Raw genomic sequence first — 20,051 nt, forward strand, 5'->3', positions numbered from 1 at the left:
CTTTTAAAAGAAGAAGTCATTTTCTATTTTTTAGATTTTGATAATCTTATTAAAATATGAAAATATTTATAGATACATGACATAAATACATACCAATAGTTTAATATTACAATCAAATAATGAAAAATATTTTATTTTTTAGAAAACTTTTTCCATAAAAAATATTTTCTATATACAAATTATTTTTTTGTGAAACAAATAGAATTTTAACTTTAAATAATTTTTTAATACGCTCTAATTAATATATTTTAAAAAAATATATATTTTTCTCAGTAGCAGTTTCAATAATAATATCAAACAGATTATATATCTAGTCAATAAAAAACTATCGATATATATATTTAGATGTAGAATCTACTATAATTTTAGCTAATATGACATTTATAAATTCAATAAGTATATACATTCGGGTGTAAAAAATTTTTCTATTAAAGAGATTAGGAGATAAAAAGAGGAGCAATCAAATAGGTGTATTAGTTTAAAGAGAATTAGGTTTGTGATGGACAATGGTCTAAACAATCTATGTGGGGAAAAAAATTGCATATATTATTTTCCATATAATTAAATCTTGAAAATGAAGTTGCATCTAAAAATTGATTTCTGTCTTACTCAAAGCAGTTGTGAACCAGAACCCAAAGAGAGAGGCAAGAATGAAAGACGTGGCCATAGAAAGAATTATGCTTAGTTAAAAATATATATATATTTATCAGTATTATCGGTAAATTAAGCAATAAAAGGGTCCGATATATTATGCATTGCTTGTTGCCATCTCTCTTTTTAGTTTCCGTCAACCCTACCACAATCCTAATTGCGCCATGCGGCCACCCATACGAATTTCCATCACCAAAAGAGGCTATGGCTGGCCCTATATGCATTCAAGAACATGAATTTATACGACATGATGAAGTCCTTTTTTAAAATTTCAAATATATATATATATATATATATATATATATATATATTATATTTGATTATTGTGGATTTGGATGTGGTTTGCATAATCTTAGTGTTATTTTCTTTGTGCTTTTAGTTGTAGTTTTATAGACTGTTTTGATCAGAGAAAGAAGCAAGGAGAGAGGCAGAAAGAAAAAGGAGAGAGAGGCATGTGAGAGAGAGAGAGAGAGAGAGACAAAAAGGGTAGAAAGAGAGAGAAAGATGGCGTGATAAAATAGAATGTGTGAAAAACGTAAATGAGATTGTGAGAGAAATAGAGTATAGAGAGTAAGTGGGTGGGGCTTTGAAGATATTTTATTAAAATTAAAATATGGTAGATTGGAGAGTTCGAAAAATGAAAGCACTCACATGTATCTAGCCTCATAATCAACAATTGATTTTTAATCAATATATGTACAACGGTACGATTGCATGAAATAATTTCTTCATAGCTTGATGGCTCTTGCTTGTATAGAGAATGGTAGGTTCTTACAACTGTTAACTTGGACAATTTTGCATCGCTTCCAAAATCTATCAGCAACTCTTTCTAAGCATGCGCATGGATTATCACTAATCCATGTTCTCTTCTGGATTTACCAGGACCTCCAATCCATTCAAGCTTTCATCTTCCACGTACAGATCATAAGTTGGAATTGAAGTTAGATTAAAGAGGATCCCTTGGTAAATGCCCTGGTAAAGATTCAAGAAACCTTTAGGTTGTCCATTAAGTAGGATATAAAAGAATATAGTAGAAAGGTAAGTCATAATTAATTACGTAAAATGTGTAGGAAAGCCCATTTTAATTTTAAAAAAATTAAAAAAAAAAAAAAACCTTCAAAATAAGACCATCTAACTTTATTATATCCTCATCCAGAAAAGCAAAGATTGCCTCAATTATGTCATTATTCTGAAATGGTACTGAGCTCAGAAATGAATATATATAGTAGTTGGAAATCACCTTAATATCATTCTCATATGATCCCTCTTGCTATACTTCACATTCATTCTTTAGGCAACAATATTGTCCCTCTATCACATGTCATCTGTTTTCATGTGCAAATTTTTCGTATTACAATTGTCCTCTGTAAACCACTCTGCTCTAAACCGTTGAAGCCATAATGTCTGCTCTATGTGCACCAGATCATCCAATTCTTGTTGGGTGCTTTGCACCGTTGTCCAACTCTTGCATTTAATTTTTAATTCACCGGCCCACTTATCTGGAAGTCTCCCTATTCCATCAATTTAAAGCTTATGTACAAAATACCATTTTAATAAGCATTATTAATAAATTCTAATTTCATAATATTATTATTATTTTCAAATATATAACTTTTAAATTTAAAAAAAATAAATAAAAAAATTAACCATTATTTATATCGATTGTCATTTTTCTAAATGAAATTATACATTTTGAATGTGTTTAACCTAACTTCATCTAATAGCTAAATACATATCACTCACTTAATAGAGTCAGATTCGAGTCTCTATCTTCAATCCTTCAATTTAAAAAAAAATTAAATGAAAAAATATATTTTTTAATACTATTTTATAAGAAAAAATTAAATTCTCTTTAACATATTCTTATATTAAAATTTCAGTGATCAAATATTCATTTTATACAACAAATGTCATAAATTAGATTATGTTAAAATTTGAAAATTTGGTGCATTTAAATGTAATGAAATTTGAAATACTCCCAAAAAAAATTATTTCTTTAAAAGAAAAGTCCAATGAAACTAGACTCACATTGGTTGTATTGTTTTCTTGGTAAGGATAAAAGGCGATATAGTTGAGCTACATCCCTTTTTTTATGGAGATGGACTATCCATTTGCTCAAAATTAATAACAACCTATTTTGGTACGTAACTTAACCAATATAATAAGGAAAAATAAAAATTCAATTTGAAAGTTGAGGTTTACAAATCTGGTAATAAGATCCATGACACTTGAAGCTTAGAACCAACAAAAGAGATGCTCACCCAACACACACACACACACACACTCACACATGGGCATGTTTGACATGGCTATTATATATATTAGAGATATAGTTAATAGTAGATAACTGTTACTAATTAATAGTTAGTAATCAGTAATCAATAACTTATTGTAAATTACATATCATAAGTATTTAGTAAAATTATATATATAATTATTGTTGTTATATATAAAATAAATAATAAAAATATATATATGATTTTTTTATTTTATTATTGAACTAGATATAAATTACATTAAGTTGCTTAATTTTTTAATTATTATTTATAAATTTATCCTTATATTTTGACTAGGAAAAAATATTTTATTACACCATGTCAACGAGTTCTTAAGGGTTAATAAAAGAAAGCATAAGCATTGAATGCCAAAAGTACGAAACTTTAGAATATCTCAAAGTACTCTCTTTTTTTAATGAAAGTAAGTATTATTCAATTAATGAAATAGACATACAATATTTACAATTAATAATATTAATATTAAAAATTAAAATATAATCTTACAAAATAAAGTAAATTTTTTAAAATATTACTTATCTATCCCCTACGTGTGGCTCCTAAATTATTCCAACGTCTCAATATTTGTTAAATATACATATTTCAGTAGAAAGTATAAAAGTAATATCTTCAAAGAATAGAAGACAACCATGTAGAGAATACAACTGCATGCAAAAGAAAAAAATAAAATAAAATAATTTATAACTTACCTATAATATATATAAATATATAAATGAGAAGGGAAATATTGAGTTGGTCTAAAATTTATTATTTATATTATTTATAATTTTTTATTATTTTTTTAGATTTAGTGAAAGCCCAATGAATCGATTAATAACTGATGTGTTATATAACGGGAGATATCTATCTTTTTTCTTATTATAAAAGTGAATTATCTTAAAATTGAAAGTTGGTGAGATTCGAATTCGAAACCTCCCTGTTTCCTACATCTTAAAGATGAAGAAAATTTTTTTTATTATTTAAAAAAATATATGTTAGTGTTTATATAAATTTAAAATTTTTTATTCTACTTTTATTTACTTCAATTCAACATAAAATGTAGTAAAAAAATAACTAAAATAAAAAATTCATTATTTAAAGAAAAAACAAAATATGTGACTAATTTGTTATTATTAAAAAAAATTAATTTAATTGGTTATGGTAATTTTTATTTAAATTTAAATTTTATTTTTTAAAGAATATTTTTAATTGGAATTGAGCTTACACACCATATGGAGATGAAACAAAAATATAACTCCACTATAAACTTAAATATCTTTATTTTTTAATAATATCTAATAAAATTAATTAAATATATAATTTTATTATTTATTCTTACGTAGATAAAATTCTATATTGAAACATTTTCTATAAATTATAATTATAATTTTTTTTTTATAACTAACTACTCCTTTCAAGTTTTTGTGGTTTTATAAAATATACACAATAAATAAAGAATTAAAGTCAAATTCACATATCCTATATATTACTAGAATATGGGGTGATTATGTTCATATATGTTTATGTCGATTGATAGTATATATATGTATATATTTTATTGCATTAATTAATTTAGAGATTTCTTAATTTTTTTTATTTAATATAATAATTCTTAAGAAAATAAAAAAAGAATATTTTAAGATTTATTCGTTAATTAATATAAAAAAATTTCTAAAATTATATATAAAGAAAATTAAATTACAAGTATAAATAAAGAGTATAACGTCACGTTATTAGAAAAACTAGTTCTTTAAAATGAGAGAAATAAGAAAAGGAAAAGCAAATCTATTATTAGAAGAAAAAAGTTGTAAATTTATTAAAAGTAAATAAAAAAATAGCAGTCTCAAATTAAAATTAGAGTTAAAAAATCTGTAGAAAGAATATATATATATATATATATATATATATATATATATATATATATATAATATATATAATTGTTAAAGATAAACTTTTAAAATTATTTTCAAATATAAAAATTTATACAATATATAAAAATTTATTTATTAGAAATTTTTAATCTAATTAGTAAGTATAAATTATAATTAAATATTATTTATTACTAATATTAATTTAGTTAATAAATATTTTTTATTTATCAAATATTTTTAATTTAAAATAAAATGTTTAATTTTATTTATTTTTACTTTATTCTAAAATATGTTTTATAACTTATTTAGTAAATTAGTGAATAAAATAGATAAAATTAATAACTTAATAAATTTAATTTTTTATTATTTTTCACATCTAATAGTTTAGAATAAAAATAATTTTATACAATATATTTTAAGAATGTATAAATGTAAAATTTTTTAATTATGAGTGAATATAAATAATTAATAAATTATTTTTTAATTCTGTTTGGCCGATCCAACTATTATGGTCAAACTCTGCCACTAATTTCTTTTAGCGGGACCATTGATAGTTAATGATGAGATAATAGTGTCTAAAAAAATATTATAAAAAGTAAGCTTATATACTTTTATTATTAAAAAAATAATAATCAGTTTTAGGCCTGATTAAATTTGATTACCACCAATTTTATGATTTCCGATTTTTATTTTTTTAATAAAATATTTAATTTTTAAAAATTTAACAATTAATTTAAAAATTAATTACTAAATTAAATAGTTATTTTAATTGAATCTTAAATTTAACCATCAATTTATAATATGTTATAAAAATTTATTGCTATTAATAATTGATTTAAGTCGGTTGCGAATCAATTGTTAAATTTAGAATTTTTTAAAAAAATTTTAAATTTACAATCGATTCCTTATTGTTTTTGTTAGCAATCGATTACTTATCAATTACTATTAACAATCAATTTTTGTAACCGATTTAAATTAGTTACTAATAATCATTAATAATTAATTGCTATCCGTCAAAAATACTCATCTAATTTTTTTTTTTTAATTTATAGTCGATTTGTTAATCGATTAGGAACAGTAATTGATTTTTACAATAGAATAAAATAGATTTTATAACTAATAGGGAATTAGTTACAAAATTTTCCTTCCAAAAATTTGAGCTCAAATTTTTTTGTTTTGTTTTCTTTTTCCTAATTTATGATTGATTTGCAAATCAGTTACTAATAATAATTAATTTTTATAACTAATTGTAAATCAATTATAAAATTTTTTCTTAAAATTTTTGTCTAATTTTTTTTAAAAAATTAGCAACGGACAATTTATTACTAAAATTAATGACTAATTAATTTATATAAATCACTACTTATTTTTTTAATCACTTTTTTCACATTTTTTTATCTTTTTCTTTGTTATCTATTTTATTCATCATCTTTTTATTTCTAATATATTTTCTTTATAATATTTTTCTTTATCATCTATTTTCTTCTTAAATATAATTTTCTTTTTCATTTTCCTTCCTTATCAAACTTTTTCTTTTTCATTTATTTTTTTGTCATTTATTCTCTTTTTTTATCTTTTTTTTATTTTTTATTAATATTTTCTTTTTCATCATCTATTTTCTTTCTTATATTTTTATTTAATTTATTTTTTATTATAATTTATTTTTTGTTAATATATTTTTGTTAGTAAATTATTTGTAGTTCTAGTTTTTAGTACTAATTAATTTTTTTGTTATAATATTTATATATGTAAATTTTTTTACTAATTCGTCTTATAAATATATTTTTATATTTAACTTTTTTATTATTTTGATTAATAATTATTATTAGTAATTTGTTTTTTATAATATTTTTATATTAATTTTGTAGTACTAATTTTTCATTAATAAATTATCATTTTAGTAACTTTTAGAATAATTTGCCATTAACAAATTATTATTTTAGTAATTTTGAGAATAATTTATTTATGAGAATTTTTATTTATTATTTGAAAATTTAATTTTTTATTATTTTTTTTAAATTAGTAACTAATTGCAACCAATAATTAATTACTAAATTAGTTATAAACAGCAATTGACTTACAAAACAGTTATAAAATTAAAAAAATTAAAGCCACTAATTTATTTTCAATCAATTATATATCAGTTCCAAAATCGTTTACTATTACAAATTGATAATTTTTAATAAAAAAATTTTATTTTTTAAATTTAATTATTTTAACAATAATTCGAATTTTAATTTCTATTTGTAACCGATTTATGAGAGTTAAGGATTCACAACTTTTAACTAAAAGTTAACACTTGTTTCACCATTAATTAACATTTGACGTAATTAATAAATAATAAATTTAAATTTCACTTTATTTTATTTTTTTAATTATAATTAATATTATTAGATTATATTTAATTGAATAATTTTATCTTAAAATATATAAATAAATTTAAATTTCACTTTATTTTATTTTTTTAATTATAATTAATATTATTAGATTATATTTAACTGAATAATTTTATCTTAAAATATATAATCAATGAAATTTAAATATAAGATAAACTCAAAGATACCATTATCTATTAGATAATGTTTAAATAATAATTTTATTTAAAAATATAAAATATTTAAAATTTAAAAAGATATAATTTTTGAAATTTAATATTTTAATAAATTATATATATCTATATCTAAAGGTTTTGATGGTATATATATATATATATATATATATATATATATATATATATATATATATATATATATATATATATATATATATATATATAATTTTTAAAATCTAAATTTACAAGAGTTTTTCTTTTATATTTTTAGTTTATTATGTGAGAATAAAATACTGTAAATTGGTTTTGTATATCACAAATTATTTTGTATATGTGTGTGTGAAAGCTAAGGACTCACAACTTTTCACTAAAATTTGATACTATACTTTACCATTAATTGACATTTGACATAATATATAAATAATAATTTTAAATTTCACTTTAATTTATCTTTTTGTAATTATAATTATAATTAATACCACTAAATTATGTTTAGCTAAATAATTGTATGTTAAAATATATAATTATTGAAATTTAAAATCTAAGATAAAATCAAAGATACTATTAGATAATGTTTAGATAATAATTTTGTTTGAAAATACAAAATATTTAGAATTTACAAAAAAAGTAGAACATTTGAAATTTAATTTTTAATAAATTATATATATCTATATTTAAAGGTTTTTTTATGGTAAAAAAAATTATATTTTTTAATAAATTTTAATATATATATATATATATATATATGAAAGCCAATGACTCACAACTTTTAGATAAAATTTGGCATTTAGTTTCAACATTAATTGACATTTGACGTAATTAATAAGTAATAATTTTAAATTTCACTTTAATTTATTTTCTTAATTATAATTATAATTAATGCCATTAGATTATGTTTAACTTAATATTTTTATCTTAAAATATATAATTATTGAAATTTGAAATATAAGATAAAATTAAAGATACTAGCTTTATATAATTTAAAACTATACATTAGATGTAGCCTTTCACATTCCATAGAATTTTCTCACCTTTTCTTTTTTGATTTAGGTCTCTTTCCATTATAATTATGATAAAATAAACTTAAATATGGGATAGAAGATCCCTTTGAATGATTTTGATATGTAGATTTCATAATCTCACTGTAATTTTTTTCACATGAAATTATTGTGTTTAGCTGTTGAGGAATTTTAATGTCTTTAAATTAGATAAATATGACATATTTAAAATAATTTTTTATTTATTTAATTTTAATGAAAATTTGAATTTAAAATTTTTAAAATAATTAAAATATTCAAGGTGTGTTCCAAACATATAAATTAAGGTTCAACTTTAAGTAAAAAAATTTAAATGAAATTAAACATTTATTTACTATACCAAAGCCAGCCAAGAAAAGTGCTTGAAAAGAGAATAAAACATTTTTCTTCCTTTGTTTGGGGATGGTGAGTGTATTGCACATTGCCATTTGAATATATAGCAGCCAAGCAAGCATTGTCAAAGGCTAAGAAAAAGAAAGGCAAACATGTTAGGCAAAAAGAAAATTAAATAGCTGAGCACGTGTAATTAAAATTAATGACTTACCAAAAGATAAAATACAAAATCTCTTCCAATATATATCTCAATCACTCTATAATACTAGTCAACATTCCTTAATTAAGCAGGCTATTAAGACATTTTAATTTAATAATTTTATAATTTCTTTTTTATGCTTATGGGGCATTTGATACGAGATTAACATAAGGTATATGGGTCATTGATGCTATAATCATAGGTTAACTTTTAATCTCCTTTGCATTTAACCTTTTTTAGGGATTAAATATTAATCTTAGGAGACCAGGTTAACAAAACTTAATAAATGGAGCAAATAACTCTTACACCTAGGAGTTGAGTATTCGGTTTAAATCAAATTGAATTGAATCATTAAAAACCGAATTATCATATTTTAAAAATCAAACTAAATTGAAAGGCATGAAAAATCGAATAGAACTAAATTTTTCTAATTTGCTTTGATTCAATTCGAATCGATTGGTTTTTGGGCTTTTGATGGATTTTTTTTATTTATAATTGATTTTCAAGTTATTTGATATAATTTTTATCTTGATTTGAACCTAATAACCATTAATCAATGAAATATATAATTTATATATGTAAAAATATATATAATACATAAATTTTTTATAAAAATAAAGTAATTTAAAAATTAATAAAGCAATTGATTTTGGTTCTGTTCAATTGATTTTTCTCTCTAAAAATCGAACCAAATTAAAATAATTGAAATTTTAAAATATAAAATCGAACCATACCTAATTACCTAAAAATCAAACTAAATTACCAAGTTATAGTGATTCGATTCGATTTATTCTATTATAAATCTCTTTTGCAAGTAATTTTAAGGACACGTTTTTCTTTTTCAACTTGGTAATTCATAATTTTTAAATAATTATGCTGTAATTTTCAACAAAATCAAATTTTGATCTATAAAAAAGCAAGGTTTATTATGGGCTGATTCTGACTTATCATGCAACTAATTTGAACCGGATTAGGGACCAATCCCCTACTGATTTGATTTCTCATGATTCTAATTTCGATTGAATATATTTTTTTTTAATCTGAGAATTTCGATTCAATATGAATTGATGCAATTTAATAATTGAAATAAATTCTTAATTTTTTGTTTCATGTTTTGAATTAGACTATTGAGCCGAATCATAACTCCAATTCAGTTCAAGAGATGAAAGGACCTTGATCGACTCCAAGCGATTCTGATCAGACCAATGACCGAGTTTAAGAGAATTATTGATTAATTTGGATTTCAAATTTGATCAAATTAATTCTTATTCGAACTTAAATCATGATTAATTTTAATAAGAAAGAATTGAAATTCATTATTATCAATTTGAGTCACAATATTATATTATTTTAAAATTATATTCAAAATTATAATAAATTAATACTATAATTATAGCTAACTTTAAGGTAATTTATACGTCACTAATCAACAGTATTTGCTGGCAATTATGTGAGTAAGGATTTAGTTTAGGCTTAGAGGGAAATAAATGAAAGGTGGCAAAAACGTAATTAAGAGAAGAGAAATGTTGGCGAAATGGAACTTTGAATGAGAGGCGGGAGGTGGCCAGCCAAGTGTACACTTTAAATTGCACTCGCTGGCCTCTCCAATTCACTGCCAATTCACAAACATTTAACATCGTCTCTCTCTTGTTCTCTCCTGGCGAAGTTTGGGCGTTTTCGGAAAGCTACAAAGGAAGCTTCAAAAAAAAAAAAAAAGGAAAAAAAAAAAAAAGAGAGGAAGGCAACGTGAAAAAGAGATCTGCGAGTCCTAGAAGAATATGGGAGAAGTTTGCGGATATGAAATGACGCGTTAGCCCTTGTCTTTTCTGCCTTTTATTACTTTTCTCTTGTTTGTTGAGCTGCCTCCCGCTCTCTCTCTCTCTCTCTCTCGCTTGCTGGAGTAAGTTTTCTTTTCTCTCAATTTCATCTTTGATCCGGTTTGAGGTTTCGGTTTTGATTTTGGATTTTGAAAAACCTGAGGTAATGAGGCACTGAAATGGATGTGTTTAGGTTGGGTTGGCTGGAGAGATCTGAGATTTGAAAATTTCAAATTTCTGTCCTCCATCGTGCGTTTTCTCAGCAACCAAACACTGCATGAGAGCTCCACTTTCTTTATTTTACTTTTTGTATGTGGTGTAGAGTTACTTAATGTTTTGGATTTTTTTCCTTCTATGGTCAGATCTGCTGTGTTTTTGTTTTTTCCTGGGTCTTTATGATTTTGTAATTCTTTAACTGCCAATGCGCGTAAACCCATAATTCTCTTGCTTAATGGATTCTGTCACGCCTCTAAATTATTCTGCTTTTCCTTTTGGGGTCGGAGAATGAACACTGTTTTTGATGTATTTTATGCTAGATTCAAATTGCCGCGTCTTAGCCCGATGGGAAAGTAGATTTCTTTTCTTATATATATATATATATATTTTTTTTTTTTCTTTTTTTTTTTCATTTGCTAACCTTTCCCCGAAGTAGCTATAGTTTTAATTGTTTATTTGTTTGCGATTTTTTTATTCATGATATCAAAAAGCTGACTGCAGCTATTGAATAAAGGGTTATACTTTGCTTTAAGCAGAATCTGTAATATGGAATCTAGCTGTTATCATATGATTTTGTCGTTCATTCATTCAATAATGAGATTTTTCTGATTAGGGGTCATTTGTGATGCAGAAGCATATTTCTGTAGATTGCGGGAAACATAATAAGATTCTGAAACTTGCTCGTCCTTCTTGTCAAATTCTTATCAAATAGCTGTCGGACGACTGCTGGTTCATCCAATCTTCAGTTACAGTATGGTTGCTACTGCTGCTACTTCGTCGTTCTTTCCAGTTCCCTCTTCATCTGCAGTTGCCAAGTCCATCAAGATTGGCAGTGGACCTGCTAGTTTAAGTGGAATAAAATCCAAATCTGCTGCTTCTGGGGGCTTGCTGGTCAAGGCAAATGCCCAAGCCCCTCCAAAAATAAATGGTTCCACAGCAGGGTTCACAACATCTGTGGAAAATGTGAAGAATGAAGATGACGTGCCGTCACCACCCCCTAGGACCTTTATCAACCAATTACCTGATTGGAGCATGCTTCTTGCTGCTATTACAACTATATTTTTGGCAGCAGAGAAGCAGTGGATGATGCTTGACTGGAAACCAAGGCGACCTGACATGCTTATTGACCCATTTGGCCTAGGTAGAATTGTTCAAGATGGGCTTGTGTTTCGCCAGAACTTCTCCATCAGATCTTATGAAATTGGTGCTGATCGTACAGCATCTATAGAGACGTTGATGAATCATTTACAAGTATGTTGTGTATTTAGTTTTATCCTTGTGCGTGAAGATTTAGTGATTACAAAATTATGTAGCTAGCAATATATGAAAAAGGCAAAGTATTAGTTATTTTCCTAGTAAGTGTGAATTGTTCACTTTGATTTATTTGGTTGCAGGAAACGGCTCTCAATCATGTTAAGACTGCTGGACTTCTTGTTGATGGATTTGGTTCAACACCAGAGATGAGTAAAAGGAACCTGATATGGGTGGTCACACGTATGCAGGTCCTGGTGGATCGTTACCCAACATGGTAAGCCATGATCCAATTTACATTGTTTTCCATGTTTTCCTTAAAATAATCAATTGATGTTTCTGTAATTTCTGGCTTTTTGACGATTATGTCTGCCTACATTTTGTCTTGAAATTTGGTTAATGGTAATTTGTTTGTCTTTCATATGAAAATTCTTTGGGCTTTCATTGTCCATCCTTCAAACCCTTACTTCATTTGTTGTTGTTTGAACTCAAGACCTCCAAGTTGGAATGTGAAGTTTTAAAATAGGCTGACCTGCGTCTTTAATTTTTAATTTCTTTTAGGTTTTATTGTTTCTTCAAAATTCCTTGGAAGCTGCACTTAATAATAGGCATTACAAGCATTGGTTGAAAAGCAGAAATTTCCCAGCTATAGCAGTTTGATAAAAGGAAATTCAGAATTTCTGGTTAGGCAACACGTTGATGATTGCCATGAAAAAACATTGAATCTAGCATGTGCCTAGATGCAGCCCACAATTCAGTTATTCATGATTGTTTGTGACTAGATCCTTGGTTGTTTTCATAATAGATGGCTGCTTATGTGCTCTCTTACTTGAAGAAAGATTTTGGCATAAATGCTAGATGTTTTCTGAACCTAGTGCTTTTGTGTCCTGATTATATTTGGATATGGTGCAAGTTTGGATGATCATGGTTGTGATGACCAGAGTTTTGATTGGCTGAATTTTTTTGTATTGCAGGGGTGATGTCGTTCAAGTAGATACTTGGGTGAGTGCATCTGGAAAGAATGGTATGCGGCGTGATTGGCTTGTACGTGACAGTAAAACTGGTGAAACTCTAACAAGAGCCTCCAGGTGGATTTTCATTTCCTTGGAATTTCATACCTTTTGCAGCTTTTTTTTTTTCTGATGACTAATTAATTTGGCACATTTAATATTGACAGTGTGTGGGTGATGATGAATAAACTGACAAGAAGGTTATCTAAAATTCCAGAAGAAGTTCGAGGGGAAATAGAGCCTTACTTTTTGAATTCTGATCTTGTTGTAGATGAGGATAGCAGAAAATTGCCAAAGCTTGATGAAAACACTGCAGACTATGTTCTCAAAGGTTTAACTGTGAGTGAGACTTACCAAAATATTAATAGTTATATTTACTGAAAGTGTTATGGCTTATAATTATTGCTCACCTGCTGTTCTCATGATGATATAAACTATCTGCTTTGCAGCCTAGATGGAGTGATTTAGATATCAACCAGCATGTTAACAATGTCAAGTACATTGGCTGGATCCTTGAGGTAGATTTTTTGACCTAGAAAATTCCAATTTTAATGCCTTCCCCTGTTTTGTTTGCATTAGTAGTAGTAGCTGGTATAACAGCATGTTAACTGATATTCTCATTCAATCATTTCAAATTATTTATTTTTGTCATTTTGCTGATTTTGGAGTCCTTGATAAATTTGTTTTCACCTCAATCATATAATTTATGGGAGGATGGCAAATTTACCTACATGTTTTAAATAATTGTTTGTATTGCATAATGGTACTAACAAATAATTTGAAAAAAGATTTAAGTTTAATTGTTGTCAAAACCTCAAGCAAACCTCTTAATGTAACAAATTTTGACATCCAGCAATCTGTTATGCTATGCCATGACTTCTGTATCTCTTTTCTTTCTTTCTTTCTTTCTTTTAAATATTCTGAAATAGTCAATTGCTTGATCTTTAATTAACAGCTGGACTGGATAAGACTGATGTTTAATTTTTTCAAGTTCAATGATTGTCTCATGATACAAGCCACATATCATTTTATCTTTTAGCTTGTTTGCTTTAACATCTTAGCTGGTCTTGTTGATGTAAAGTAGACCATCTGTTGTCAACCCACATGGCAGTGCTGTTTTAAAGGATCATTTTATATTTTTGGCCTAGCTTGAACAAAGTACATAGTGGGAGGAGGGCACTCAAATTCCCAGTCTGCAATTGAATCAAAATTCCAATCCGAACGCAAATGTAGATTGATGTTTTGTTCAAAAAATCAGAAAATAATAATTGGATTGCTGTGGCGTATGAAAAAAAAAAAAAAAATCAGTGTGAAACCATGGCCATCTAAATTTCATGGATGTATGCATGTGGAAGTCTGGAAGAATAAAAGAGAAATGAATAGTAGTTAGGTATCAATTGGCACATTGTCCCTTTATTTGTTTACATGCTTAATTAACAGCGGCCTGGAATTAAGCAGGAATTTTATACCACACATGAACATGCACTTTTACACTTTTTTTTTCTTTTTCTGTGCAAGTGTGGATGATTTTTTCACCTTATGGTGGGTTTTCTTGCAGAGTGCTCCGCTGCCGATCCTGGAGAGTCATGAACTGTCTGCCATCACTCTGGAGTATAGGAGGGAGTGTGGAAGGGACAGTGTGTTGCAGTCTCTGACTGCTGTCTCTGGCAGTGGGATAGGAAATTTAGCAAATGCTGGTGAGATTGAGTGCCAGCATTTGCTTCGACTAGAGGATAGTGCTGAGATAGTGAGGGGAAGAACTAAGTGGAGGCCCAAGCACGCTAGCAACTTTTGTGTTATGGGTCAGATACCTGCTGAAAATGCTTAGGGATCAGATTCAGTTCTTCTTTGTTGACTGGAGTGGCATTTATCTCCTTATGTCACAATGCCTGTGTAGAATCGTCCTTTTGTTCAGTTCTTTGAGTTATATGTTTCTTCTTTATATATATATATATATATATATATATATATATATTGCTTTCTTGGGAAAAAAGGGAAGTTGTAAGCTCATGTAATTAGTTCTTGTTGAGAACTCTCTCTCTCTCTCTCTCTCTCGCTTTCCATTAAAGTGAAGAGTGCAGTAATATTCTAGGGGAGAGCTCTCTTTACTTACCAACACAGCCTGTTCAACTTGGTTCCTAGTATTTGTTATATGGCTGCGTGGATTATGTCCTCCTTCAATTGGGCAACACATGTATATTTGCGGCAATTTTTTTTTAGTCCCTTTGTTAATTTAGGAATGGACAGAAATTGCATAGCTGGATTCGTGATTCATTTATTGTTTTGGGTTTTGTAGGTATTATATTTTGCATGTGAACTTAATTGATGCATGAAAATGCTGGTCCAGTTAATATGAATGAAATGGATATCTCCATCTTATTTGAGAACGAGTTTTATATAGCCGCCCCATCATATAGGTTGTAAGTTTTATATTGTACTTTTTAAAAAAAAAATCAATATATGTAAATATAAAATGTGGTTTTTGTAGCGAAAAATAAGAGCATAAAAATATTGCAGAGAAATGAGGACGAGACATGTCTCTGTCACATGCTTGTCGGCTATACTTTTTAGTTGGTTATTTCAATTTGAATAGAACTAAATTTAAAAATTAAAATTTACTCAATGAGAAGAAATCTAATCAAATAGAATTAAAGAGAGTAATTGAATTAAATCACATCAATATAAATTAATTTAGTTCAGTCTGTCAATTCTAAAATTTGATGATAAATAGGTTTGTAGTTTTTTGGGTCAACAATTAATCAATAAGGAATGAATTTACAAGAGAAGCCATCGCAAAAAGGGACCAGTTTTTAATTTCAATAGATCAGCAAAAGGTAATAATTATTGACAAATAAACATGACAATCAATAGATCAGAGGTAACAGTCTCAGTAATTTTATAATTTTTAAAATTTCAGATTTGCAATTTCACCTATATACAATCAATCAATAAAAAAAAGAAATACAATCAATAATATACTTCAAAGTCCCTCCCCAAATTATTCTAATTAGAAGTTGATCTGAATTATAGACATAATAAAAATAATTTAAAATTTGATCTATCTACAAATAAAGAAAAAAAATAGATAAAATAAAAGATTTATTAGTAATGTTTCAATCCTAATTAGGGAGAAGCAGTGGACATTTTTTTTTTTAACCTATTTAAGTATAGGCATGTTGAGATTATTTTTTTGGTCGGACTTTGTGGGCATTTTGGCAGGGGCCGAAACTGCTGTACTGTTCACTAGAATTTTGAACATACTTATTTCTGTTTAATTCGATTATTATAATTTCTTTCTTATAAAAATAAACAGAATTAAATAAATTAAAATTTTAGATTAAAATTAAATAGACTGAGTTTTCTAAAAAACTGAATCAAAATTTTAAATTACATTAATCCCATTTGATAATTCGATTCAGTGTTCACATCTGTTTTACCATTTTGCCCTCAGTTTTGTATTCGAAAGTGGACCAAACACGCTCGTGAACTACAGTGCTCGAAATTCAACACAACCGTTCATATCCAAATCCATTTCCTACTTGTGAATCTTCATGCAAGCCCATACTTGAAATTCTAATTACCCCTGGGAATTAAAAATAAATATTAAGAAATATAAAATTAAATAATATAAAAATATAAATAAATTTTACATCGATTAAAATAAAATAAAATAAAATATATTAAAAAAATAGTAATTAAAAAAAAAATTTATAGCTAATATTTTAGGTGATAAAAATAATTTTTTAAAAAATATTAAACTTTATGAATAAAATTATAATTTTAAAATTTTTTGAGAGTGCCACAGTCCGAAATTGCAACGTAGTTCCGCCTTTAAGGACATATATGCTACATCGGCAGCAACGTAGTTCCACCCTTGAGCCCATATAATCTACATTTGTTTGTATTATAAGTTTCAGTATAACGTTTTTTTTTTTTTTTTTTTTCAAATTGTGAGGTTTTAAATTTAAATTTTAATTAAAACTAATGATTTTTTTTTTTCAAAAAACCCGCCCTCAAATGCTATTAATTAATTTTGAATATGAACTTGATTTCAAAGAATACATATATTATGCCTTCATTTTTAAAGGATAAGAAATATTTACAACTTCAATTTCTAATTATATATATATAGTTCGGACGAATTTGAAATGAAGATACGGGTCGATTCTCGATGATTTTGATCCCTCATATGATATTAAGCTGATTCGAATTCAGTTACGATTCAATTTCGAGGCGGTTTAGATTGAAGCAATTTAATAATTGAAATAATTTTTTTAAATTTATTATTTAAACAGAATAAATTAGACTTCAAATTGAATTGTAAATTCATATTTCAATCTGAATCAAATTTAATGAGGTGAAATAACAATGGAAACAAGTCCAATTTACTCCCTATATTTTTTATGATTGTCCAATTTAGTATATTTTTAATTTTTTATCTAATTTAATTTTTTTTACTTTTGATTTAAGTATAAATTAGCTCAATTGATATACATGTATCATTTTAATATTTTAATATTTTTTATTTTTCAATATTAAAATGTTATTTTTACTTTTTACGATTAATTAAATTAAATAGTAAAAATAATATTACTTAATATTATTAATTAAAATGAAAGTATGGAAAAAATATTACTTTTATACTTTCATTAATTAATTAAAAATAAATTAATTACATTTAAAAATAATAAAAAATATTTTTATTTTCATATAATTAATTAAAATTAAAAATTATGATTATAATTTATTTCAATTATTTAAAATAAAAAAAATATTATTTTATATTTTCGTGTTCTTAATTAAAATTAGAAAATTATAATCAAATAAAATTAAAAATATAAAATATTATTAATTAATATTAAAAAGTTAAATACAAAAAATTATTTTATTATAATTATTTAATTAACATTAAAAATATTAACTAAGTAATTAATATTAAAAAATGAAAAAAAGTAATTCACGCACTAAGTGGTGAGTGAGTTGCACATTGGGTCAATTTGAACCTAAACAAAAATTAAAAGAGTTAAATTGGACTAAAATTGAAAATGAACTAAGGCAGACATTCTTACAAAGGATAGAGGATAAATTAAGCTTATTTTCAAATAACAATTAATCCCTTCTCTACTTTTAGACCAATTTAAAATAGTTGATTATCACTCTCTTTATGTGAAGTAAGAAAAATAAAAATAATTTCTTGAATGAAATTGGAGCAAGGTGCATTTAAATTTGTTTTGTTACTGTTTCTTTTAAATTAAGACCTCATTTGAAATCTAACCTCTTTTATTAGAGTCTAATTTTTTTACTATTTTTATGCATGATGTTTGCAATGAGGAAGAAGAAGTATGAGTATATACTATTTTTATGTGCTGGCTAGGATGGTAAGTTTTATGCAGATTGAGTCTTGTGAAAATTGAAAAATATTCGGTTCACAAGATAGACTTCGTTGAATTTAGGATAAACTTGCGAGTAATAAAATGTAAGCATATTTGTTGTGCATAACGGAAGTGTGCAAACTACAAATAAGCAAAAAATACTACTACTACAATAATATTTATGTGGTTCATCCTTTTAACATAAGGCTATATCTACGAGTATGTTATCTTTTATAATCAATAAAATAAATCATCAATTATAAGCTTAAAACTATATTACCAATCATTCTAATTACATCCAAGATAATTTTCATAAAACTGCTAATAATAAATTCATTAGTTAGTGCCTCTCAGTTTTCTTTAAATATAATCTAATATACTTGTTACTTTGATTGCATTATACACTATAAAGGAGCTTTCAACAACATGGGTAAGAGCCCTATAAAAAATGGATAAGAATTCATTCATCTTGAATCTTATGCCATTTCTTCACCCTAGGCAAATGTATCTTTCCCTTCATGAGACTACAATAGATAATAGTGTATTCCTCTTGGACTATGCCCTTTCTTCATCTTAAGCCGAAACCTCTTTCATTCCATTGGACTACAATAGACAATAGTGTCTTTCTCTTCGACTATGTCATTTCTTTACCTTATGTCAAAGCCTCTCTCTCTCCATGGACTATAATGTGTAGGAGTCTTTCATCAATGGACAAAGTCAAATAACCTCTCCATCATACTTTTATTTATAGTTTTAGTTCTTATAATTCTAATTTAATTAGGAATTCAACTCAATTTAGGAATAACACTAAAATAAGAGTTATACTCCACATAAGAAAATATTCCTCCATCGTCATGAATAATATTTCCCCTATTCAAATTAGAAAAAGATATCTTCAAATCTTACAAGAATTATAAGTTACAAATCTGACAATGTCTATCTTGACTCAAAATTCATCAACCATTGAATACCTCAAATTTTTTTATTGTATTCAATTATCAAATCTCCATGCTTAAGCTTGACATCCTTAAAATCTTCAACTCTTCAATTTTCATTTTTGGTGTAACTTACTTCTTTCTTCAAAAATTTACACGCTATCAACTTTCTTCATTTTGCATCAAGAGCTCCACCTTAATTTTGACTCTCCACGACTTTGAGCTTACATCACCATTGTTACATGTGTGACTTCTGCATGTCATAGCAGCTCCACTTTCAACTAAACTCATTTGTATCATCCCATAGCTCTAATACCACATATTGTTCACTGTAAAAGCAGGTAAATTATAAAGAAACAAAGTAAATAACTACAAAAATAATATTTTCATGGTTCATCCTCTTAACATAAGGCTATATCCATGGATATGCCATCTTCTACCATAAATAAAATAAATTATCAATTACAAGGTCAAACATAACCCATCATCCAAATTACACCTAAGAGAACCCTCACAAAGTTGCTTATAATAAATA

The 20,051-nt window shown here is 25.8% G+C and overlaps 1 protein-coding gene across 2 annotated transcripts; it reads left to right on the forward strand.

Annotated features, from left to right (window-relative positions):
- The first annotated feature begins 10,522 nt into the window (after positions 1–10,522).
- On the forward strand, positions 10,523–15,487 carry LOC110659295 (palmitoyl-acyl carrier protein thioesterase, chloroplastic). Of its 2 annotated transcripts, none has more exons than XM_021817178.2 (7): positions 10,523–10,815; positions 11,580–12,199; positions 12,343–12,476; positions 13,174–13,287; positions 13,377–13,548; positions 13,659–13,727; positions 14,768–15,487. In XM_021817178.2, exons 2-7 carry the CDS (start codon positions 11,702–11,704, stop codon positions 15,035–15,037), a joined length of 1,257 nt encoding a protein of 418 aa, XP_021672870.1. In that variant the 5' UTR covers positions 10,523–10,815; positions 11,580–11,701; the 3' UTR covers positions 15,038–15,487. The 2 variants fall into 2 exon arrangements, with proteins under 2 accessions (XP_021672870.1, XP_021672871.1); XM_021817179.2 differs by having other exon boundaries at positions 10,523–10,724.
- The last annotated feature ends 4,564 nt before the right edge of the window (positions 15,488–20,051 follow it).

This window comes from Hevea brasiliensis, chromosome 11 (genome assembly GCF_030052815.1).
Source record: "Hevea brasiliensis isolate MT/VB/25A 57/8 chromosome 11, ASM3005281v1, whole genome shotgun sequence".
Lineage (NCBI taxonomy): Eukaryota > Viridiplantae > Streptophyta > Magnoliopsida > Malpighiales > Euphorbiaceae > Hevea > Hevea brasiliensis.

Excerpts from the sequence above, each read along its gene's own strand:
- LOC110659295 (XM_021817178.2), top strand. The coding sequence starts at position 11,702 with ATGGTTGCTACTGCTGCTACTTCGTCGTTCTTTCCAGTTCCCTCTTCA. Across the intron at positions 12,477-13,173 it reads GTGGATCGTTACCCAACATG|GGGTGATGTCGTTCAAGTAG; the intron begins GTAAGCCATGAT and ends TTTGTATTGCAG. Across the intron at positions 13,288-13,376 it reads ACTCTAACAAGAGCCTCCAG|TGTGTGGGTGATGATGAATA; the intron begins GTGGATTTTCAT and ends TAATATTGACAG.